The sequence below is a fragment of the Dipodomys spectabilis genome, unplaced genomic scaffold (genome assembly GCF_019054845.1).
Source record: "Dipodomys spectabilis isolate Male_0828 unplaced genomic scaffold, ASM1905484v1 ptg000141l, whole genome shotgun sequence".
NCBI classification, from domain to species: domain Eukaryota; kingdom Metazoa; phylum Chordata; class Mammalia; order Rodentia; family Heteromyidae; genus Dipodomys; species Dipodomys spectabilis.
The window spans coordinates 4,125,053-4,145,780 of NW_024870818.1; the positions used below are offsets into that span (position 1 = coordinate 4,125,053).

The 20,728-nt window shown below is 34.7% G+C and overlaps 1 protein-coding gene across 5 annotated transcripts in view; it reads right to left on the reverse strand.

Moving 5' to 3' along the window:
* The window catches only part of Ehbp1 (EH domain binding protein 1), a 285,025-nt gene that overhangs the window by 112,830 nt on the left and 151,467 nt on the right, over positions 1-20,728 (reverse strand). For all 5 annotated transcript variants that reach the window (XM_042691180.1, XM_042691182.1, XM_042691179.1 and 2 more), the window contains exon 10: positions 15,101-15,287. In XM_042691180.1, coding sequence (XP_042547114.1) covers positions 15,101-15,287 — 187 coding nt within the window. The remainder of the gene's footprint in view (positions 1-15,100; positions 15,288-20,728) is intronic.

Below are 20,728 nucleotides of genomic sequence, written 5' to 3' on the forward strand. Positions count from 1 at the left end.
ATTGAATATGTGGACACAAAGTTTGTGGAAAAATTTAAAGTGTACATTTCCACAAGAGTATTTAAACTGTCTCCAACTTTTTGTTGCATGCTAGTATCTGGGATAAAAAGCAAAAAAATACATTACAATAGATATATATTTATCTATTTATTACATCTGTACAACTGTACATAATAAATCATATACCTCAAATGGAAGGTAAAGATGAAATTAAAGATTCATTTTTATAATGAGATGCTTTTTACTTGTTATAAAAAAGGAACCGTATGAAATAGGTTTAACAATCTCTGAAATCTTGGTTTAATAATGTGAAGGTTGAATTCTGATGAATTTGTGTGTGTGTGTGTGTGTGTGTGTGTGTGTGTGTGCGTGTACATACTCATAGTGAGATTTGAACGCAGGGCCTGGACACTGTCTCTTAGCCTTTTCACTCAAGGTTAGGATTCTAAAACATGAGCCATAGTTCCACTTCCTTGAAGGCTAAGTTCTGAAGTTTACTTTTTTTAAAAATTTTTTTGGCAGTTAAGGGCTTGAACTCAGGGCTTTCTACCATTTGAACTACGCCTCCAGCCCTTCTAACAGGGTAACCAGAGATTATGACCCTCCTACCTATACCTCCTCTCAAGTAGCAAGATTACATTACAGTTATGCACCATCACACTTGGTTGATTTGTTGATTTGGGGTGGGGGAAGGGGAATGGCTTACTAACTTTTTGCCACGGCTAGCTTTTGAGTTATAATCTTCCTGATCTCCACCTCCTGAATAGCTAAGATCATAGGCAAATACACCACCAAATCCAGCTAAAAAGTATATTTTCATATCTGGTTTGAATACTTATCATAGTAGAAAGAGATACATCACAAAGATATATAACTCAAAATGCAAAATGTATATTATTGGTTTTGTTCACTCAAGTAAGGTATTCTTTCTGTTGTTGTTGAGACTCAGCTAGAAAATTTCTATTCCCTTGATGTCAGTTAGAAGTTACAAAAGAACTAATAATTGCATTTTAAGTCAAACTAGAACATTCTGTTTTCAGGTTCTTAATCTGTAGATAAGACAGTTTTTATAGGTGACAAACTATTTTTAGCAACAAAATAAGATGATGGAAATATTCTTGCAGCCATTGCTACAGGCAGATGATCCAAACATGCGTTTTCATGTCTGCTTCTTCTAAGGAAGTAGGCAAAGCTTGTTAATATTCACTCTTATAACTTACCTTGTAGGTAAGGAATACCTGCCATAGTTCTGGCCAGTGTAAGCAGAAGTTTATGTATTTACGTAAGTGAAAACCCATCAGAAATGTAGGTTAAGATGTAGCTTAAGTTAATGTTTAATACAAGAGTTTTAGGGGAATCAAAACATTTCAGATTCTACTCTGCAACAAATACTGATTATAAGTTTTGGTGTGGTATCAAAGGAGAACATTGACCACTGTCTAAAAGACTTAAATGGAAAGCTGCTTCTCTTATCTCTCCTCTTTTCTTCAATGGTTTTTATATAAGTGTAGGGTTAAAAAAAACAACACACAAATACAACATACAAGTAAGTTGTCACCTCTAATTCAAAACTTTCACATTTTTCACAGGAAACTTTCTAACCATTAACAAGAAAAATGGCCCTCATGATCTATCTTCAGCAGCATATTAAATCTTAGTAAAGTTTAATTTCTTCCTTAATTTCAGATTAAAGTATGAAGATACAAATTTGAGTATTATTTCTACCCTAACTCACTACTGTCTTGAGCACTCCTTGGGGTCACACATCTCATGTTGGAAGTCACTGTTTTAAATAATACAAAGGGATAGATGTTTCTAATAAAAGCCTTATGCCAATCCTAGAGCTTACTATTATCTACATTTCAAAGATAGGTACTACATAAACATATAGTCATAATTTATTTTGTGATCACTGTATTATTTTAAGAGTTGGGTGTATTTTTATAGTGTGGAAATATTTTATTCATTTGTATTAAACATGCATATGTTTAAACTACATGGTATCTACCAATTGCTTTAAAAAGTATAAATTGTGGGGCGCCGGTGGCTCATGCCTATAATTCTAGTAACTCAGGAGGCGGGGGCTGAGATCTGAGGATCACGGTTTGAAGCCAGCCCAGGCAGAAAAGTCCCCATGAAACTCTTATCTCCATTTAACTACTCAAAAACCGGAAGTAGAACTGTGGCTCAAAGTGGTAGAGCTCTAACCTTGAGCAAAATTGCTCAGGGACAGTGCCCAAGCCCTGAGTTCAAGCCCCACAACTGAAAACAAAAAAAAATCAACAACAAAAAAGATATAAATTTTTACAATGTAATATGCAAACTTCCAGGGGGTTAATAATGTTGTATTTTTGCATGCTGTGCTTCATTAAAATAGATTTAATATACAGCAGTCTTAAGGGAATCTTTAATTCTTATAATTAAAAATTTAATAATACTATCTTTTGACACAGACATTAGTAAGTCATTACAAATCTTCAAAAACTAATTTTATTCCTCCTAGGAAAGGTGTCCATGGATGCAAAGCAAAGAAAGAAATGGTCCTCTGTACTGAAGAATTCCTAAACAACTACTGAGACACAGCACAATGAGGGAGAAAAACAGAAAAGGAAGTGAAATCAGCAAATTCCTAACAAGTGTTATTTAACAGATGAAATGACCACCACCAAAGCCCTCCATATACACAAAATCTAAACTTTGTGTCTGCAATGCATGTCTAGCTTAATATGAATTATTTCTAAGGTACCAAAAAAAATAGACAAGTCTAAGGGCACCAGTGGCTTGAATATTATGTACTGTATAGGCTCCTGCTTTTATTATAATCCTAGCTACTCAGGAGGCTGAGATCTGAGGATTGCGGTGAGGACTGTGCTTTGAAGCCAGCCCTGGTAGACAAATCCAAGAGACTCTTATCGCCAATTAATTAGCAAAGAAAGCTAGAAATGGAGGTGTAGCTAAAGTGGTAGAGTGCCAGCCATAGGTGATGAAAAAGCTAAGCAAGAGCTCAAGGCCTTGATTTCAAGCCCTAGTACAGGCACAAAGAAGAAAAAGTATGAAGTTTAGCACTATTGTTAGAAACTAGGATAAAAATAGGTATGAGAGTAACAAGTAACAGTTCTAGAAGTCTAGGGTTTCAGGACCTTTAATGATCTTAAAAAGTATTGGAGACTCCTGGGCTGGGAAGGTGGCTCAGTGGTAGAGTGCTTGCCTTGCATGCATGAGGCCCTGGGTTCAATTCCTCAGCACCACATAAGCAGAAAAAGCCCAAAGTGGCGCTGTGGCTCAAGTGGTAGAGCTGTAGAGCTCAGGGAAAGTGCCCAGGCCCAGAGTTCAGGCCCCACGACCGACCAAAAAAAAAAAAAAAAAAAAGTTGGAGACTCCAAAGAATATTTGTATGTGTGGGTGTACCAGTGACATTTACTATATTAAAAATTAAAACCTAAAAGTTTTTGTAATCAGTGCATTTAAAAACAGGAATAAATTTTACACGTTTATATAAGTGAAACATTTCTTTTTTTTTTTTTTTTTTGCCAGTCCTGGGTTTGAACTCAGGGTATGGGCACTGTCCCTGAGCTTCTTTTTGCTCAAGGCTAGCGCTCTACCGCTTGAGCCATAGCACCACTTCCAGCTTTTTCTGTTTATGTGGTACTGAGGAATTGAACCCAGGGCTTCATGCATGCGAGGTAAGCACTCTACCACTAAGCCACCTTCCCAGCCCAGTGACATATTTCTATAAAATTAATTACATTCCCTCCTTGAAAAAAGAAGTATGAAGAGTAAAACTGCTTTATTTTTTTATAAATCTTTTCACTGTCTGGTTTTATAGAAAAGAGCCAGATTCACAGATCTGTTCCTATTTTCAACTTTCTGTGATGTGGTAGTTTGGCTGAAATAGTGAATAAAATCTAGCACACAAAAATACAGGAAGTTTTCAAACAATGGTGAGTATTCTCTAGTACATCAAATCTCAATAGCAGTGGTTTCTTAATGGTTTGTTGGGATGTATGATTTGAAACTACATCTGTGAACTTTTTAAACTCAGTTACACTAACATTCATTGATCTATCTTTCATTTTAAGTCTCTTCCCCTGATTAATCATAATTGTGATAATATATAAAACTGATCACTTGGAAAATAGATTCCTTCAATTACACAGATCTTCTAAGTGTTGACACATTTCATTATATAATGTTAGAAAATTCCTAATATATCACCAATATCTTCAGAGATGTCTAAAAGTATTGGGGAAGCTGGGTGTTGTGGCCAGCTTTGATAGGAGTGCTTGTCCAAGGTTCTGGATTTGATCTCCAACACGGGGAGATAAAAGTAACAAACAACATAACCCAGTAGTACAGCACATCAGAGAATTATGAGTTGTTTACCCTTGTGATCAGAGAACTAACTAGGAGCTATGGTTCACTCAATATTCCATATTGCTAGCCTAAAAAGGATCAAATTTAAAATTTGAAGTATGGTTTCTATTGAATGCATTGGTATCATCATGAAGTTAAAATAATCATAAACTAAGTCCCTTGTAAGTTTTAGTGAACCTTCTCTTTTGAAAAATATCTTCAAAGCTTTTAAAAAAAATGTTATCTTTCTTCCCTAATATATATACGAGCTAAATATCTAAGTACTGTGGAAACAAAAACAAATCTGTCAATGGCAAGAACCATGAAACTATTTTTTCTTTTTTAACTCTTATTAAGCCTACCTATCTCCCCCAAGGTTTTGAAAGTTACTAAGGAGGGTTAGAATGATTTTAAGTGAACTGAGGTTTTTTCAGTCAGAATCTAGAACAAATTATTAGAACAGCTAGAAAAATAATATTAATAGCAGTATAGCACTTAGTATTTTCAGAACTTTTCTTAGTATGCATTCTAATGAGTTAAGTACTATTATCCTTACTTTATAGATTAGCATTCTGAAGGACAGAGAGGTTAAAAAAATTGCTCTAGTTGTTAAAAGTCATACTCTGTGCAAAACATTTGTAAGACAAGTATAATTTAAACTGATTTGCTCAATTAAAATATACTGAGCAACTGTTAAATATAAATATGCTTTTAATTCATCTAAATCCTGCGTTCCCAGTTAATATCTTATAGGAGGATTCTGACATTTTTACCTTATACCTTAAAACCTATAATGCTTTTAAGGACAGAGAGATGATAAAAGTGGGACGAACTCTTTAGCTATTATGCTTATTTTACCATGCTACTACAAGCAACAATATACATTTTTTTTCACTCCTCAAAAATTTACTGAAAATCACTGCATGTAAGAATTGGCTGGTGGCTCACGCCTGTAATCTGACCTACTAATGAGGCTGAGAAAGCCAGCCCAGTCAGGAAGGTCCGTGAAACTCTTATCTCCAATAAACCACTAGAAAACCGGAAGTGGCGCTGTAACTCAAGTGGTAGAGCATTAGCCTTGAGCTGAAGAGCTGAGGGACAGAATTCAGGTCCATAGTTCAAGCTCCACGACCGACACCCCCCCCCCCAAAAAAAAAAAATAAATAAATTGACAATCTGCTGAGTTTCTTGCTTTTCTAAAAATTTGTTCTAGATTCTGACTGGAAAGAGCTCAGTTCATTTAAAATCTTTACAACCCTCCTTAGTAACTTTCAAAGCCTTGGGGTGAGATATGTAGACTTACTAAAGATTCAAAAAGAAAAAATGGTTTCATGGTTTATTTGGAGTTTATAACACTTTTTAATCAAGGAAGAATTTAAGTGGTGTAAGATTTCATTTTAAAAATACATGATGATTATTTAAGTCACAAAAGACTAAGACAGTTTGGCAAGCTAACAGCTTTCTAAGCTACTTTAGAGAGAGGACTCTTTAAAGTTAAACTCAGTAGGATTAATGTGCATGAACACTAATTAGTTCAATTATATTACTTATGAAATATGTAAACTTAGTTATAGGTATAAAAACATATTACTCATTATTTGGTACAGGAGTGCTATGGTTTAAATTGGTTTCTCCCCTTTCATTCCACTAGACAAATAGTCTACTTCTAAATTAGTATTTTCCAAATATATCAGCTATCAGAATGAACTGGAGTAGGGAAATAAATTTGGAGTGGTACTTGGATAAAATACAGATTTTTTTGGCCCCACCCTTGGAAATTCTCACTCAGTAGGAAAAGAGGTAGGCCCCAGGTGATTATGAAGACAGTAGGTCATAGTTCTTTTCTTTCTTTCTTGTTTTTTTTTTGGTCGGTCATGGGTCCTAACCTCTGTGCCTGGGTGCTGTCCCTCAGCTCTTCAGCTCAAGGTTAGTGCTCTACCATTGAGCTACAGCACCACTTCTGGCTTTTTCTGCTTATGTGGTGCCAAGGAATTGAACCCAGAGCCTCATGCATGCAAGGCAAGTACTCTACCACTGAGCCACCTTCCCAGCTGGTCATAGTTCAGTTTTTTTTTTTTTTTTTAAATTTTTGGGTCCGGTTGTGGGGCCTGAACTCTGGGCCCGGGCGCTGTCCTTCAGCTCTTCAGCACAAGGCTAGCGCTCTACCACTTGAGCCGCAGCGCCATTTGAGGCTTTTTCCTTTTTGCTTATGTGGTACTGAGGAATTGAACCCAGGGCCTCATGCATGCAAGGCAAGCGCTCTACCACCACTGAGCCACCTTCCCAGCCCTCATAGTTTATTTTTGAATGTTTACATTTTCAACCTTCTGATCCCAAACAAAATTTTCCTCTCAGTACCTGGAGAAACAATTCTGTTTAGGTATAAAATTTTCACTCAGTTTCTACTTTTACAAGTCTTTCAGCAAACTCTTAGCTTATCTCTGCTTAGTACAAATATTATCTACATCTACAGCACTGAGTTCAACTCTTCTTAGCCAAATATTTAATATACACATAGCAAAAATATATTAAAGCACTATTAAGTATGAGGCACTGTCACAGGCCCTTATGATATATCAATGATATATCAAGTGAACAAAATAAATTCCTGATCGTAAATGAACAATTTTTAAGTGCACATGAAACTTACTAAGACAATCATATTCAAAACTATAAACCTCTAAAAATATATTATAAACCAAACTATAAAGCAATAGATTTAAAAGAAATATATTCTCTAAATTAGAAACTGAGAAGACATTCTTCAAATTCCCAAATATTTGCAATGAAATAACTTATGACTCAAAAAGCTTAAAAAGTCTGAATCTTTATAATAAAAAATCTTTACAATAAGAAGTGTTTACAATTAAAAAGTGTTGGAAAAAACGTTTAAAAAATTAGGTTCTGAACTAGAAAAAAATTAAAACACAAAACTCGTAAGCTATAGAGTTAAAACAATACTTACCAGGCCAAACATAGCAATTAACCCCTTTCTCAGGAATAAAAGTTCAAAATCTTTAATTCTTTTCAATACTCATTCAATCATTCATTCATTCACCAGAAATTAATTACCTTAGCCTCTCTTTTAACAAATTAAGATAAAGGGGAAAAATAAATATCAGAGGAGTCAGTCAAACAGAAATACAAAAAAGAGAGAAAAATCAATGAACTGAACAGGTCTTGAGATCAATCAAATTGATATGCTTCTAGCCTGAAGATCAGGAGGAGAATAAGAGAGATAAAACACAACTTACTAATATCAGGATTGAGATTATAGTACAGTGGTAGAGCACTTGTCCACCATACTTAAGGCCCTAGCTTGATTCTCAGTATGGCAAAACAAACAAAACAGCAACAATAACAAAAACACAAACCAAATTACTGATATCAGAAATAACAGATATAATATCAATGTAGATTCCACAGATAGTAAAAAGATATTTAAGAAAATTATGAATGATTTTATGTCAGTAATTTTCACAACTGAGATGAATGGGAAATTTTCCTAGAAAGTCACAAACTACCAAAGTTCTCAGTAAGAAACAAATGGGACTGAAAGTGTAGTTTCATCAAGAGTGCCTACCTAAGCATGCTCAGGATTGATCCTCAGCACTGCTAAGAGAGAGGCTGGTGGGATTGAGGAGAAAGATGAGGAGGAGCAGGAAGAGGAAAAGAGATTACTTCATAGCTCTGTATCTATTATGGCAGAATAACTTGTGGCTGAAAATTTTACTCTAAGAAAACCTCAAGGCTATATGATTTTGTTGATTCATTGTCCCAAATCTTTAAGAAATTTGTTCAAACTAGGGAATATCTAGAACAATGATTTTAGAAACATTACTTCTAGGTTTATCTGTGTGGATGCTTTCAGAGGAAATTGTCAAGTGACTTGGAATACTGAGCAAGGAAGATCTGCCCTCACTGCTGGCAGGCACCATACAATTTACTGGGAGCTCAGATAGAATGAAAAAGGTTCTATCTCGGTACTGGGACACAGGCTTGTCTTGCCCTTGATCAGACCTCCAGACTTTGGCTTTTGGACTAAAGAGTTATCCATGAGTTCCCCAAGTTCTCAAGCGTTTGAGAATTACATTATCAGTTTCCTTGTTTTTGCAGCTTTTTGATGTGGACAGAGTAAGCTACCAACATTATAAGAGCTTTTAGTTTTGTCTCTGATGTTGGATTCTTCTGTTCTCATCCATCTACCCATCCACCTACCCACCTACTACCTACCTACCTACCTACCTACCTACCTACCTACCTACCTACCTACCTACCTACCTTCCTACCTGCATCTTCTACTGGTTCTGTCTTTTATGAAGAATTCTAATACAGAGGTAATACTTCTCAACTAATTCTAGGACCCCAATATTCCAAAGTCACACAAAACAAAGCTATTACAGAAAGATAAATCTCTATACAGTACTACTCATGAGAGATGTAAAAACTTAGCAAAGTAACTCTAACTATATATTAAAAAGATGATTCACCATAACCAAATGGGATTTACCCCAGGAATTCATAAATGGTATCACATTAAAAGGAAAATTCTTATACTCTGGGATAAAGGAAATTAGTGATAAATTCTTAATATCTTTGTCTTTCATTAGGCTACTTTACAATTCAGTATAACTAGCTTCTCAATCTTGACACTTCTGACATTGAGGTGGGATGATTCTCTTTCTTGGGGGTCGGGCTTTATAGGATGTTTATTAGCATCCTTGGCCACTTCCCAGTAGCTGCAACAACACTTTTTTTCTTCCAGTGGGACAACAAGAGGTATTTACAAATACTGTCTAATTCCCTGGAGACAAAAATCTTTCATCAGGAACTACTGTGACAGAGGCGAAAGTTAAATTTCAGGAAATAACAATGCAAAAATTAATCTGTATAAACAGGAAAGAAAATGTGATCTGATTGAAAGTTATTCCTCTATCTTCCAAAGTACCATCCAAAAGTCAGTTTTGCATTAATTTGTAAAAAATTATTTCAAGACACTCATTAAATGGACTGTGGCAATATTTCTTTTTACTCAGTTAAAAAACAAAAGAGTGTAGGGTTGGGGCTAGGGTGGCTCAAGTGGTAGAGGTCTTGCCAAACATGCCATGGGTTTAATCCCCAGGGTTGGGAGCAAGAGAAGTTTTAAAAGTCTTTGACAATTTGTTAGAAGAAGAAGAAGAAGAAAAAAAGAACAGAGAAGAAAGTTAAGAAAGTAATATAAGCAAAGTAAATTTGATCAAAGTACTTTATGTGCAGGCATGTAAATACCAAAGTAAAATCCCTTTGGTCAATTAATTGATGCCAATAAATTTTCAAGTCCATCACACATGTTCATATTGTCTTTGAAAGAGTCATGATAAAAACATATAAAAAAACTATGTTCCAATCGAATAAGCAAAGCATAGTAAGGAGCCTAGACTTCCATTCTTGCTACATGGTTGGAGAGACTCCCAGCAATGGTGGACTTCCACCTTCACCTAGCAGTAGTAAGAGAAAACTTACCCCTCCTTACTAAGGTAGTATAAGACCACTAGAAGAAATTCAGGACTTTCACTACCACCTAGTGGTGATGAGGTCAAAACATTGCTACAATACCAGTAGAGATGATATAAGCAGCAATAGGATTCCCATACCTCTCAGCTTAGGTATACAGGCAGCCTGTTAGGGAGCAGGAACTTTCATACCTGCCTAGCAAAGATGAAAACCCCACCCTTAGCCTAAGGTATTAGTGAATGCCAAGTGAGAAACATGGACTTACATGTCTTTGGGCAGTAATGAAGCAGTACCTCAAATCTGCCTAACATAACTGTGTCTAAGAAACCAAATAAAAACAGTGAAAACAAAAGGTTCAGGTAAGATCTAGACTCTCAGGCTTGGGGCATGGCTAAAGTGTTTGCCATAGCAAGTATCAGCCCATGAATACAAACTCTAGTACTGCCAAAAATAATAAAAACAAAAAACCCCAAACTCAAAAAAGAGTCTCAAAACCAGTCCACTGCATACAACTAGTTCTAGCCTAGCTGAGCTGCTCATCGGGATCTGGTGCCCTGTGACAAAGTATACTTATCTAACCTCACTGGGCAAAGACTGTCATCTGTCCTGCTTTCAGTGTGATAAATGTGGAAAGACACTGACCTCCCAGAGCCAGCGGTGCAAGAAGGCAAGCCCTACTGCAACCATCCAAGCTACTCTGCTATGTTTGGGTCCAAAGGCTTTGGATGGGGTGGAGCTGAGAGTCACACTTGCTAGCAGACCTAGATTGTGGAGATCCTATCCTCTGCTACCTGCCTGTCCAGATAAGATACCAGGCCTTAACTTCCAGATACCCCTAGTTCCTGTTAGCCTTTGATGACTTCAGTAATACTACAGAATTTTTTCAAAGTCTTAAAACACAATAAAAACTTATTCAGATGTGTGAATAGCAAGTCATTACCAGAAAAATTTCAAAGGACAAAAAGACCAGTAAATGTCACATAAAAATAAAAGGGAAGAAAGAATTTTCTAATAACAATTTACCATCATAAAATGCTTCAATGCCAGTGGCTCATGTCTATAATCCCAACTATTCAGGAGGCTGAGATTTGAAGATCATGGTTTGAAGCCAGCCTAAGCAGACAAAACCCTTAAATCTTCAATTAACCAGCAAAAGTCTGGAATAGCAGGTATGGCTCAAGTGGTAGAGTGCCAGTCAAGGTGGAAAAAGTTGAAGCAAGAACATGAGGCCTGAAGTTCAAGCCTTAGTTATTACTTGTACTAAATAAATAAATAAATAAAAATTTAAAAAGGGGTAGGAGTGTTCAAAGGGGTGACGTTGACCAAGATGCATAGTATTCATAAAATGCTTTCTTGAATGCTCTTTTGTACAACTAAAGCTAAAACATAAATAAGATTTAAAAATAAAAATAAATAAATGAACCTTCAATGAATAGTTATAAATATGCCTGAAACATATAAAAAGAAAGTTTCAGCAAAAAAGTACATACACAAGTAGCTCAAGTAAAACCACCAATGAACAAGTCAATAACAGAATGTAGAAGACAGGGAAAATATTAGTGAATTTAAAAACTGAATACTATAAATTGTCCAATATAAACAGAAGAAAAAAAAAATACCTTGTGGGAAAAAGCAACCAAACCAAACTAAAGGAATCTGTGAGACCAAAACAAAAGAACTAAACTTGTATCCCCACAGTCATGGAAGTAGATAAAACAGAAACCATGGTTGAAAAAATGCTTGAAGAAATAATGATTGGCAACTCTCCTAATTTGGCAAAAGATATATACCTACATATTCATAAAGTTGAGTGAATATTAAATATGGCAACATAAAAGAAATCTATGCCAAAATATAGTTAAAATTCCAAAAAGCAGATGAAGAAAAAAATCTTAAAATCTTGAAGAGAAAATAAACATATGCCAGGTGTGCACACCTATAATCCTAACACTTGGAAGTCTCTAGTAGGAGGACAATGAGTTCAAGGCCAGCCTGGCCTACACACTGAGAATCTATATTAAAAAAATAAGCAAATAAGTAAAATAAGAAAATTCTTCATATATTAAAATGAAAATATTTTAGTCAAAAACATTTAATGAAAAGAACATCATGGAGGTACAGAACAGCATTTATAGGATGTTACCTTTGGGACAGAAGAGAATATTAAGTATTTGGATTTGTTGTATCTACATTAAAAAACCTCTCAGACAATACACAGAAATCAATAAAAGTTGTCATTAGGAAGCCAGGCTAGAGAGAAGTAAAATGTGACAAATGGGACAGATGCAGCAAGACTTCCCATAGATATCATGTTATTTTGCTTTTAGAACTATGTAAATATTATCTTCTAGCAACTGCAATTCTATTAAAATTGTTTAAAAAGGAAAAAATAATCAGAAACAAATATTGCTGAAGGGATCACTAAGGACTAAAATAAACCATTAGGAATTGGCAGTATGAAGACAACCTTAACAGAAAAGTTTCAAAGGCTAGAGATTAGATTGACAGATAAGAGGTCAGACTTTAGTAGACTGAGGGAAATAAAAATGAATACAGCCAACTTCTCCAGTAGGAGGCAGAAGAATGAGAAAGTAAATGAAGGGACACATGGATTCCAGGTATCATCAAGATTTGCTACTTACTTCTAAGATGGGCTGTCTTCAATAAATGTATAAGCTAACTGGTCACTGGTCAAGAACAAAAAGACAAAAAAACAAAAAATCCAAACCACAAACTTGATGCAAGAAGTAGAGGATCAAATCAGGATTGAAGCCTTTAACTATATCAGAGATGGATCTAATATTCAAGTTGATGAGTGGGTCCTTAAGATAAAAAACAGTGACACTTCATTTGTTAAAACATAAGGCACATGGGGCTGAGAAGGTGGCTCAGTGGTAGAGCACTTGTCTCGCATGCATGAGGCACTGGGTTTGATTCCTCAGCACCACATAAGCAGAAAGAAAAAAAAAAGCTGGAAGTGGAACTATGGCTCACATGGTAGCACCCTAGCCTCGAGCTGAAGAGCTGAGGGACAGCGCCTAGGCCCAGAGTTCAGGCCCCACGACTGGACCCAAAAAATCCCAAAACCCAAAAACCAAAAACAACAACATAAGGCACAGAACATGAAATTACAAATCATAATTCACTTTCCTCAACAGAAATATACACATATATAGGTGTGAGTGTGTATGTGTATGTGTGTATGTGTGTGTGCGATGTGTATACTTTAACTTCATGTTTGTCTATAAGTTAAATACCATAAAATATTGGTAGGCATTAGGCATGTCTCTGTCTGAAATCATGTATATTATTACTCTTTTATACTCAGAGTATCACAAACCAGGATACTGTAAAGACACTGGCACATCCACAATAACTTGCACTATTCACAATAGTCAAGTTGTGGAAACAGCCCAAATGCCCGAAAATAGATGAATGGATCAAAAAAAATGTGGTATCTATACACAATGGAATTTTACACAGTGATTAGAAAGAATAATTATTATGTCACCTGCAGAGAAATAGATGGCCATAGAACAAGTCATATGAGGTGAGGTAAGCCAAGCTCAGAGAGACAAATCATACATGTTTTCTCTCATATGTGGAAGCTAGAACTAAAATACAGAGGGACATGATAAATTATAAAGAACTCTAGGCATTCATACACAATGAGACCAAGGTGGATACCTTAGGAGAGGAACACAAAGGCGCAATGCCTATCTCATCATATAACATAATATTTATCGGAATAACCTCCAGGAAATGTTGAAAATTTTTTTCCTCATTGTGTTTTTGTTTGCCTTTCTTTCTGTCTTGTTTATACATTTATCTGTCTTTGGGAGGGTAAGGGGGAACACAGAAATGGAGGGACAAATGTAGGTGAACAAATGCAGGTGAACAAATGCAGCAGTGGTATTCACTAGAGACTATGTTGAAAATGAACTACACAACTTGTAGGTGGCGATAGGAGGGGAAAACTGGGAGAGAGTGAGGGAAGGAGTGACATCATCCAGAAAGAAATGTACCCATTACCTGACTTATAACTGTAATCTGTCTGTACACCATTATCACAACAACTACGAAAGAATTTTCAAAAAAGAAGGAACTAAAGATTTAGGGAGACAGAGGATAATTGTATTAGTATTTTTATTTATGGTCACTTGGATAAGGTGCCTAAATAGCTTTTGGGATTGTAGCTAATACCCAATTGTCTTTACTTTTGCTCTTATGCAGACTGGAATTAGCCATCTCTTTCCTATCCTTGTGAGATCAACTCTATTCTATATTTACTGTGACTATTCGTAGGAATTAAATAGTCTGGTATGGTCACAATAACAATATACAAATGGCCAAAATTTTTATGTGAAAAAATCTGCCAACATTATTTGTAATCAAACTATTTCATACCTTGTTTCCACAGTTTCACCCTTATGTATAATTATTATGCATTAAATTTTCTTAGAAGAGTGAAAGTCAAATTCTATCAAGTCAAAGGAATAGTATTGAAATTCTTCAAAGAATGTCTCTGCACTGAACCTCAATCTTTATTATATATTTGTCATAAGACACTTTCTGTATTAGTTCCTCTGTATTAGCATAAGCAGTCCCTCATGTTTTACAACATCATTTCTTTTTTTTTTCTTTTTTTTTTTCTGTTAGTCGTGGGGCTTGAACTCTGGGCTTGGGTGCTGTCCCTGTGCTCTTCAGCTCAAGGCGAGCACTCTACTGCTTGAGCCACAACACCACTTCCAGTTTTCTAGTGGTTTTTATTGGAGATAAGAGTCTCACGGACTTTCCTGCCTGGGCTGGCTTTGAACCGCAATCCTCAGATCTCAGCCTCCTGAGTAGCTAGGATTACAGGTGTGAGCCACTGGCGCCTGGCTACAACATTTCTTAAAGCATCAATCCTATAATTATAGTGCCTTTCTTCCTTCACTTTCAAATCAGTATTTAAAAAAACAATCCTTGTGGCTGGGTATGTGGTTACGCCAGGACCTGGTTTCAGTCCCAAGCACTACCAATCAACCAACCAAACAAAATAAATGGATCCAAGCTATCCAATCATAACATGCTGTGAATTTATGATCTTGAAAATATACATTTCAGTACTGTAACATATTAGATTTTATTTGAATTTTACTTTACTTATGTCAATAAAAGCTAACAATGATTTTTATTAATTTGATTATAGCGCAAGGAGGAAAAGGAGCAATTATAAATACATGGTTAATTTAGTTAAAAAAAAAAGTCCTACCTTAGGTGAAGCAGAGAGATCTCTTCCTGCAGAAGCAAGCATGTTCTCATTTACCCCTCCTGTCTTTGGTGAAAGGACTGGTGGAGCCGGTGCCTTTCTTTTCACTCTCTTTTCAGTTTCCACTTCTTGAACTGTATTTGCCAAGTTATTTGGAGAAGTTGGTTTAGGTTCATAAAAAGGATTTGATCTAAATGCAAGAATAATTATTGTTAAGTGCCTTTAAAAAATAGTTTTTTAGTTAAAATAATAAAACATGTCCCGAAAATTACATTTTCCCCCAAATAAGTCCAAATGACTAAAGCTTAGCCCATTTCTAGCCATATTTAAACAAAATATCCCTTTATAAAATATTTAAAATAATTTAAAATATACAGTTATGCTCAACTTGAACAATCATATACAGAGCTTTACAAAAATGTAATGTTAAAAAATGGTAAGGGTAAGCAAATTCAGTCACTGTATTAAATGTACACTATGTAAAAAATGAACTATGTAACTTGTGGATAGAGGCAGAAAGGGGGAAATGAGGGACGAACAAAGGAAGCAGTGTCACCGTTCAACAAGTATTATTCTCATAACCTGACTTGTGCAGCTATAACCCCTTTGTACACCTACTTAATAATAACAATTTTGTTTTAAAAAGGCAACCCTATCTATTCCCTATCCATATAGGAAAACAAGAAAGATATGTAAATATCAATTTACTGAAATTTTCATGCTCCATTTCATTTTAAAATATCATTATTTCAGTCTTACATTTAAATGCCAATGTAGCTAGTTAGAAAATTCTAGTTGTAAGTTAAATTATTTCAGTGCCTTGACAATATTAACCCTTGGTCAACCTCATGTCGTTCTACTTAAGTTATCTTCTATTTGCAGTTACTGTTAAAGATCTCTATTTCTGGTTTGGGGAAATTTTACTAAGATGTGTCTAAACAAACTTCTAGTTTGTCCTATTTTCAAGCTTCTTATATTTCATGAGTTAGAAGATTTATATATTTTCTCACTTGTGATAAATTATGAGACTATTTCTCTAAATAATAAAAAGGAGTTATATAATTACTGATTAATACATTTAAAACACATGCCTGATACAATGATAATTTTAGTCATCAACTGACTGTATGTAAATAATGTGGCAGTCTCAAAAGATATATGAGTGCTGCTGAAGCTATCTTGGCTTGTCTAAGAATATGCTTGGTGGTTCATATGACATACTTAGCTAAAAAAGCAATGCATTAAACACATGCATAAACACAACTGTTTACTTAAATGGTACTTGATACTGGAAAAGTTACTTAAGGAATTACCAATTTCTGTGTTCTGCTGACCATCTATAATATGAATAATCTGTTTCAGGACTCTGAATATTGGAAAATATTTTAATTCTCACAATAATTTTTTTCTTCATACTACTATATACTTTAGTAATATATTAGCTACATGATTAACTTACTGAAAATTGAAAAGTCAGGATATTTATATTACTTATGGTTTGAAATTTCATCTAGGAAAACAAATTATAGAAAAATAAACTGAAAATCGGTTGTGAACAGGATTAATTAAAACATAACTGAAAAAATAATACAATGTGAAACAAGTACATAGTGAAATCTATAGTCATTTCCTTGCATTTTCAAAGCCTATGCTTCATTGGAAAAACAATTCAAACGCATTAAAGTGAACATGCAGCTTCTCTGAATAAAAATGATATGACAGGCTTCCTTGAGAAACAGACACACAGTGATACCACAAACAGTTGCATGTGAACTCTCAAAAGTCACTTGATAAATGTTCCACTATTACTGCATATCAGAGGACCCAATGCCATTTATTTGTAACAACTTTATGTCAAAGAATGTAGAAAGAACATAGTTTGGAAGATGATTCATAGAAGCTTCTCATGTGATAACTGGTCATAAGTTTATTATTCAAGTAAGAATAAATTTTGGAAAATTTCTGCTGCTATTCTAGTTAAACTTTCAGAGAGAAAAGAAGAGCAATACCAAGGAAGTAATTAACAAACCAAGTTCTTCCTAGACTAGCACATTAGTTGATATAAAATCTTTAGAATTCCTATAAATATTCCTACCACAAAAAGCTAAATTGTTATAGGCTCTCTCTGGTAAGTCCAGATGATTGAGCAACTTAGAATGTTTTTATTCATGGGAACCTTGTTAAAGACTTTGACTTTCATATGAAAAAGGAATGGTCAAAAAGGAAACACCCAGTGATTCTGATTTTAGTTTTCATTAAGGCCATTTTAAAAGTTTACGCAAACATTAGCTGTCTTTTTAATTTGTTAATTCAAGACGGCAGGGTGTGTAGTTATTGTGTAACACTCATGCATCTTGAAATGACTGAGTGTTTGTACTTACAAAGTTTGCATTTGCACTCAAATACTCTAGGTGTGTGGCTATTACTCAGCACCTACACCACCCATGAGGAATTTTATTTTGATCACACATAGGTATTTCAAAGAAAACAAACACAAAAACTTTAGCAGGAGTTGAGTCACTTTTTCAACTATATAGTTTAAATTAGTACTGAGAACTCAACCTTTGTTTGGAATCAGACACTCTAAGTAAATATGAAAGTTAGAACATCTTAAGCTTTTATCAAAAAGCCATACTGTGGGAATATATATCACATGCAAGAGTCATTATATATACATATATGTTATGTTTAAACACACGATTCTAGGACAATAATAAATCAACTCTGTCATTCTTTCCAAGACTCAGAATATTTTAAGTTTGTATAGTTCCATTAAATCATCTGCTTACGTCAAAGAGACCCTATGCTCTCATTCATTGCTCACTTGAGTAGTTTCTATAGGCACTTTAATAACTCTTGCTCAACTTGCTCACCTCTAAGTCATCAATGCCTCTTACAAAGTACAGCTCCTAAAAGTAAAATAGTTCTTAAAACAGGAGCTAAAAAATCTATAGTAGATTACATTTCTCCCTTTATACAAATCAATTACTCAACTTTTATTCATCAAAGGGGCTTTTTTCTTTCAATCCACATATACCATATTTTGAAAAATATTCCTATTGTTAAAGAGTATTTTCCCAATATTTAAATATTGGGAAAGTTCATATGTTTCCAAGGAAAGCAAAGATCCACTGCAAGTAAACCTATCATTTATATTCTTTATTATTAAATATTTTATAGCTATCACTTGTCCTATATCTGTTATTTAAATCAAAGAGATTCAGAGGCCCAAGAATTTCTAGTATGGATTATTATTACTATTATCATTATTAATATTCAGGTGACATGACATTGTTGTTAATACAATTAAAGAATGCTTTTCTTGTTTGTTTAATATATATTTTAATAAATATTTTTATAAAATATATATTTTTATAAAATACTGTACAGAGAGGTTACAGTTATATGAGTAGGGCAATGAGTACATTTCCTATGGAGCATTGTTACCTCCTCCTGTTTTTCTTATTAAAACCATTTTAGTTAGCATTTTAGTTAGCTATTGATACTTAATAATAAAATGGTCCAGCCTTATGTATAATTTGGTGAGTTTGTGAAACCCAAATACCACAATCAAGATAAAAATATTTCCATTCCCCTAAAAGTTCCCTTTGAAAAACATCCCTTTTAAGTCTCTCCCTTTTTTGTTCTGATCAATAGGCAACCACTTCCCTGCTTTCTCTTGTTTGAAAACCATAAAATTTCCAATAAATAGTACAATACAGCATGTACTTTTTTTTCTGGTTTGGCTTCTTTCAATCAGCACAATGATTTTCAAAATAATACATGAAGTAAGAAATAGTTTGTCTTCTTGATTACTACATAGTATTCCATTTTATGGATATACTGCAATTTACTTATTCATTTCCCTACTAAAAAGCATTTGACTTTCTCCAGTTTTATTATAAAAATCTTACATTTTCTTTCACTTTTTTGAGTGAATATCTAGGAATAGACTGGTTAGGTTGTATGTATAATATTTTTAGATACTGACAAATTTGTTTGCTAAAATGGTTGAAATAATTTAAAACTTAAGCATGATTTTATTATGTTTTTGTTGTGTTGTGTTGTTTATTTTGATTTTATTATAAGTTGTTGTTTTATTTTGAGAGGGTTCTCACTATAGAGCCTAGACTGACCTCAAACTTGCAGTGCTCCTGCCTCCAACTTAACTGATGACTAATGAAGATGAACCGTTTTACATTTGTTGCCATTTTCTTTTGTGAAATGTCTGTTCAAGTATTTCCCTCCTTTGTTACTAGGTTAAAAACTTTCACTTAAGCCACAACACCACTTCCAGCTTTTTCTGCTTATGTGGTGCTGAGGAATTGAACCCAGGACCTCATGCATGCAAGGCAAGCACTCTACCACTGAGCCACCTTCCCAGCCTCTTAATAAGGGTTTTATAAAGAAAGAAGAACTTAATTTTTTAAGTCCAAATTAAAGTATTTTTCACTCTGATTTGTTGTGCATTTTGCCTTCTATTTAAAAACAATTTTTTTTAATCTGTAGGCCAATGGCTATAATCCTAGGTAAGGAGGCTTAGCTCTGAAGATCACAGTTTGAAGCCAGCCCAGGGAAGAAAGAGTCCATGAAATTCTTTCTTCAATAAACCATCAAAAAACCAGAAGTAGAGTTATAGCTCTAGTGGTAGGGTGCTAGCCTTGAGCAAAAGTTGTTCAGGTACAGCACCCAGGCTCCGAGTTCATATCTCAGGACTCAGCAATAAACAGACAAACAAAGAAAAAGGGAAAGAGAAAAAAGAAAATTGTACATATCCAGGGTCATTTAGATTTGTCTCCCAGCTTTCTAACAGTTCAATGTTTTTATTCTCTTCTTTAAATGGATATTGCATTTTTTTTTGCTTTAGGTATTTTTTTTTTAATTGTGAAAGTACCATACAGAGGGGTTACAATTACCAGAGCAAGGTAATGAGTACATTTCTTATCAAGCTTTGTTGCCTCCTCCTTTGTTTCCCCTACCCATTCCTTCCCATCTCCACCCTTCCCCCCCGCCCCCACGCCAAAGTTGTAAAGTTCGTTTTTTGACATAACATCTTGTACATCTCATTGTTGCAATGGGTCCACCTGTATCCCTATTTAAACAATTTGTTTTTTCCCTTCCCTTCCACAAATTATACCAATATCAAATACAGTGAAAACAGGGGTTATACCGTGGGGGAGGGACATAAAAAGCAACAAAGAAATATCTTATGAATATGTTAGCATATTTAGCATATTTATAAGATAGCAAGAAAGAAAAACCATTTGAGTCCTTATCTTGGGGTTCATTTCGTCTAACATCAACTTATCTGACTTTTTCTGCTTGTCTCAGACATAAACTAGTTATTGCAAATAAGGGAAACCATGGGAGCCATGTGTCTTTGGGCCTGGCTTACTTCACTTAATATAATCTTTTCCAAGTCTTTCCATTTCCTAACTGGCACAAGAAAAGACCTCAGGACTAATGGAATAGAATTGAAAACCCAGAAATGAACCCACAGACCTATAGCCATCTAATCTTCAAAAAGGGAGCTAAAAAAATAGAATGGAAGAAAGACAGCCTCTTCAGTAAATGGTGCTGGCAAAACTGGTTAATCACTTGTAGAAAACTAAAGCTAGATTCTTTTTTTTT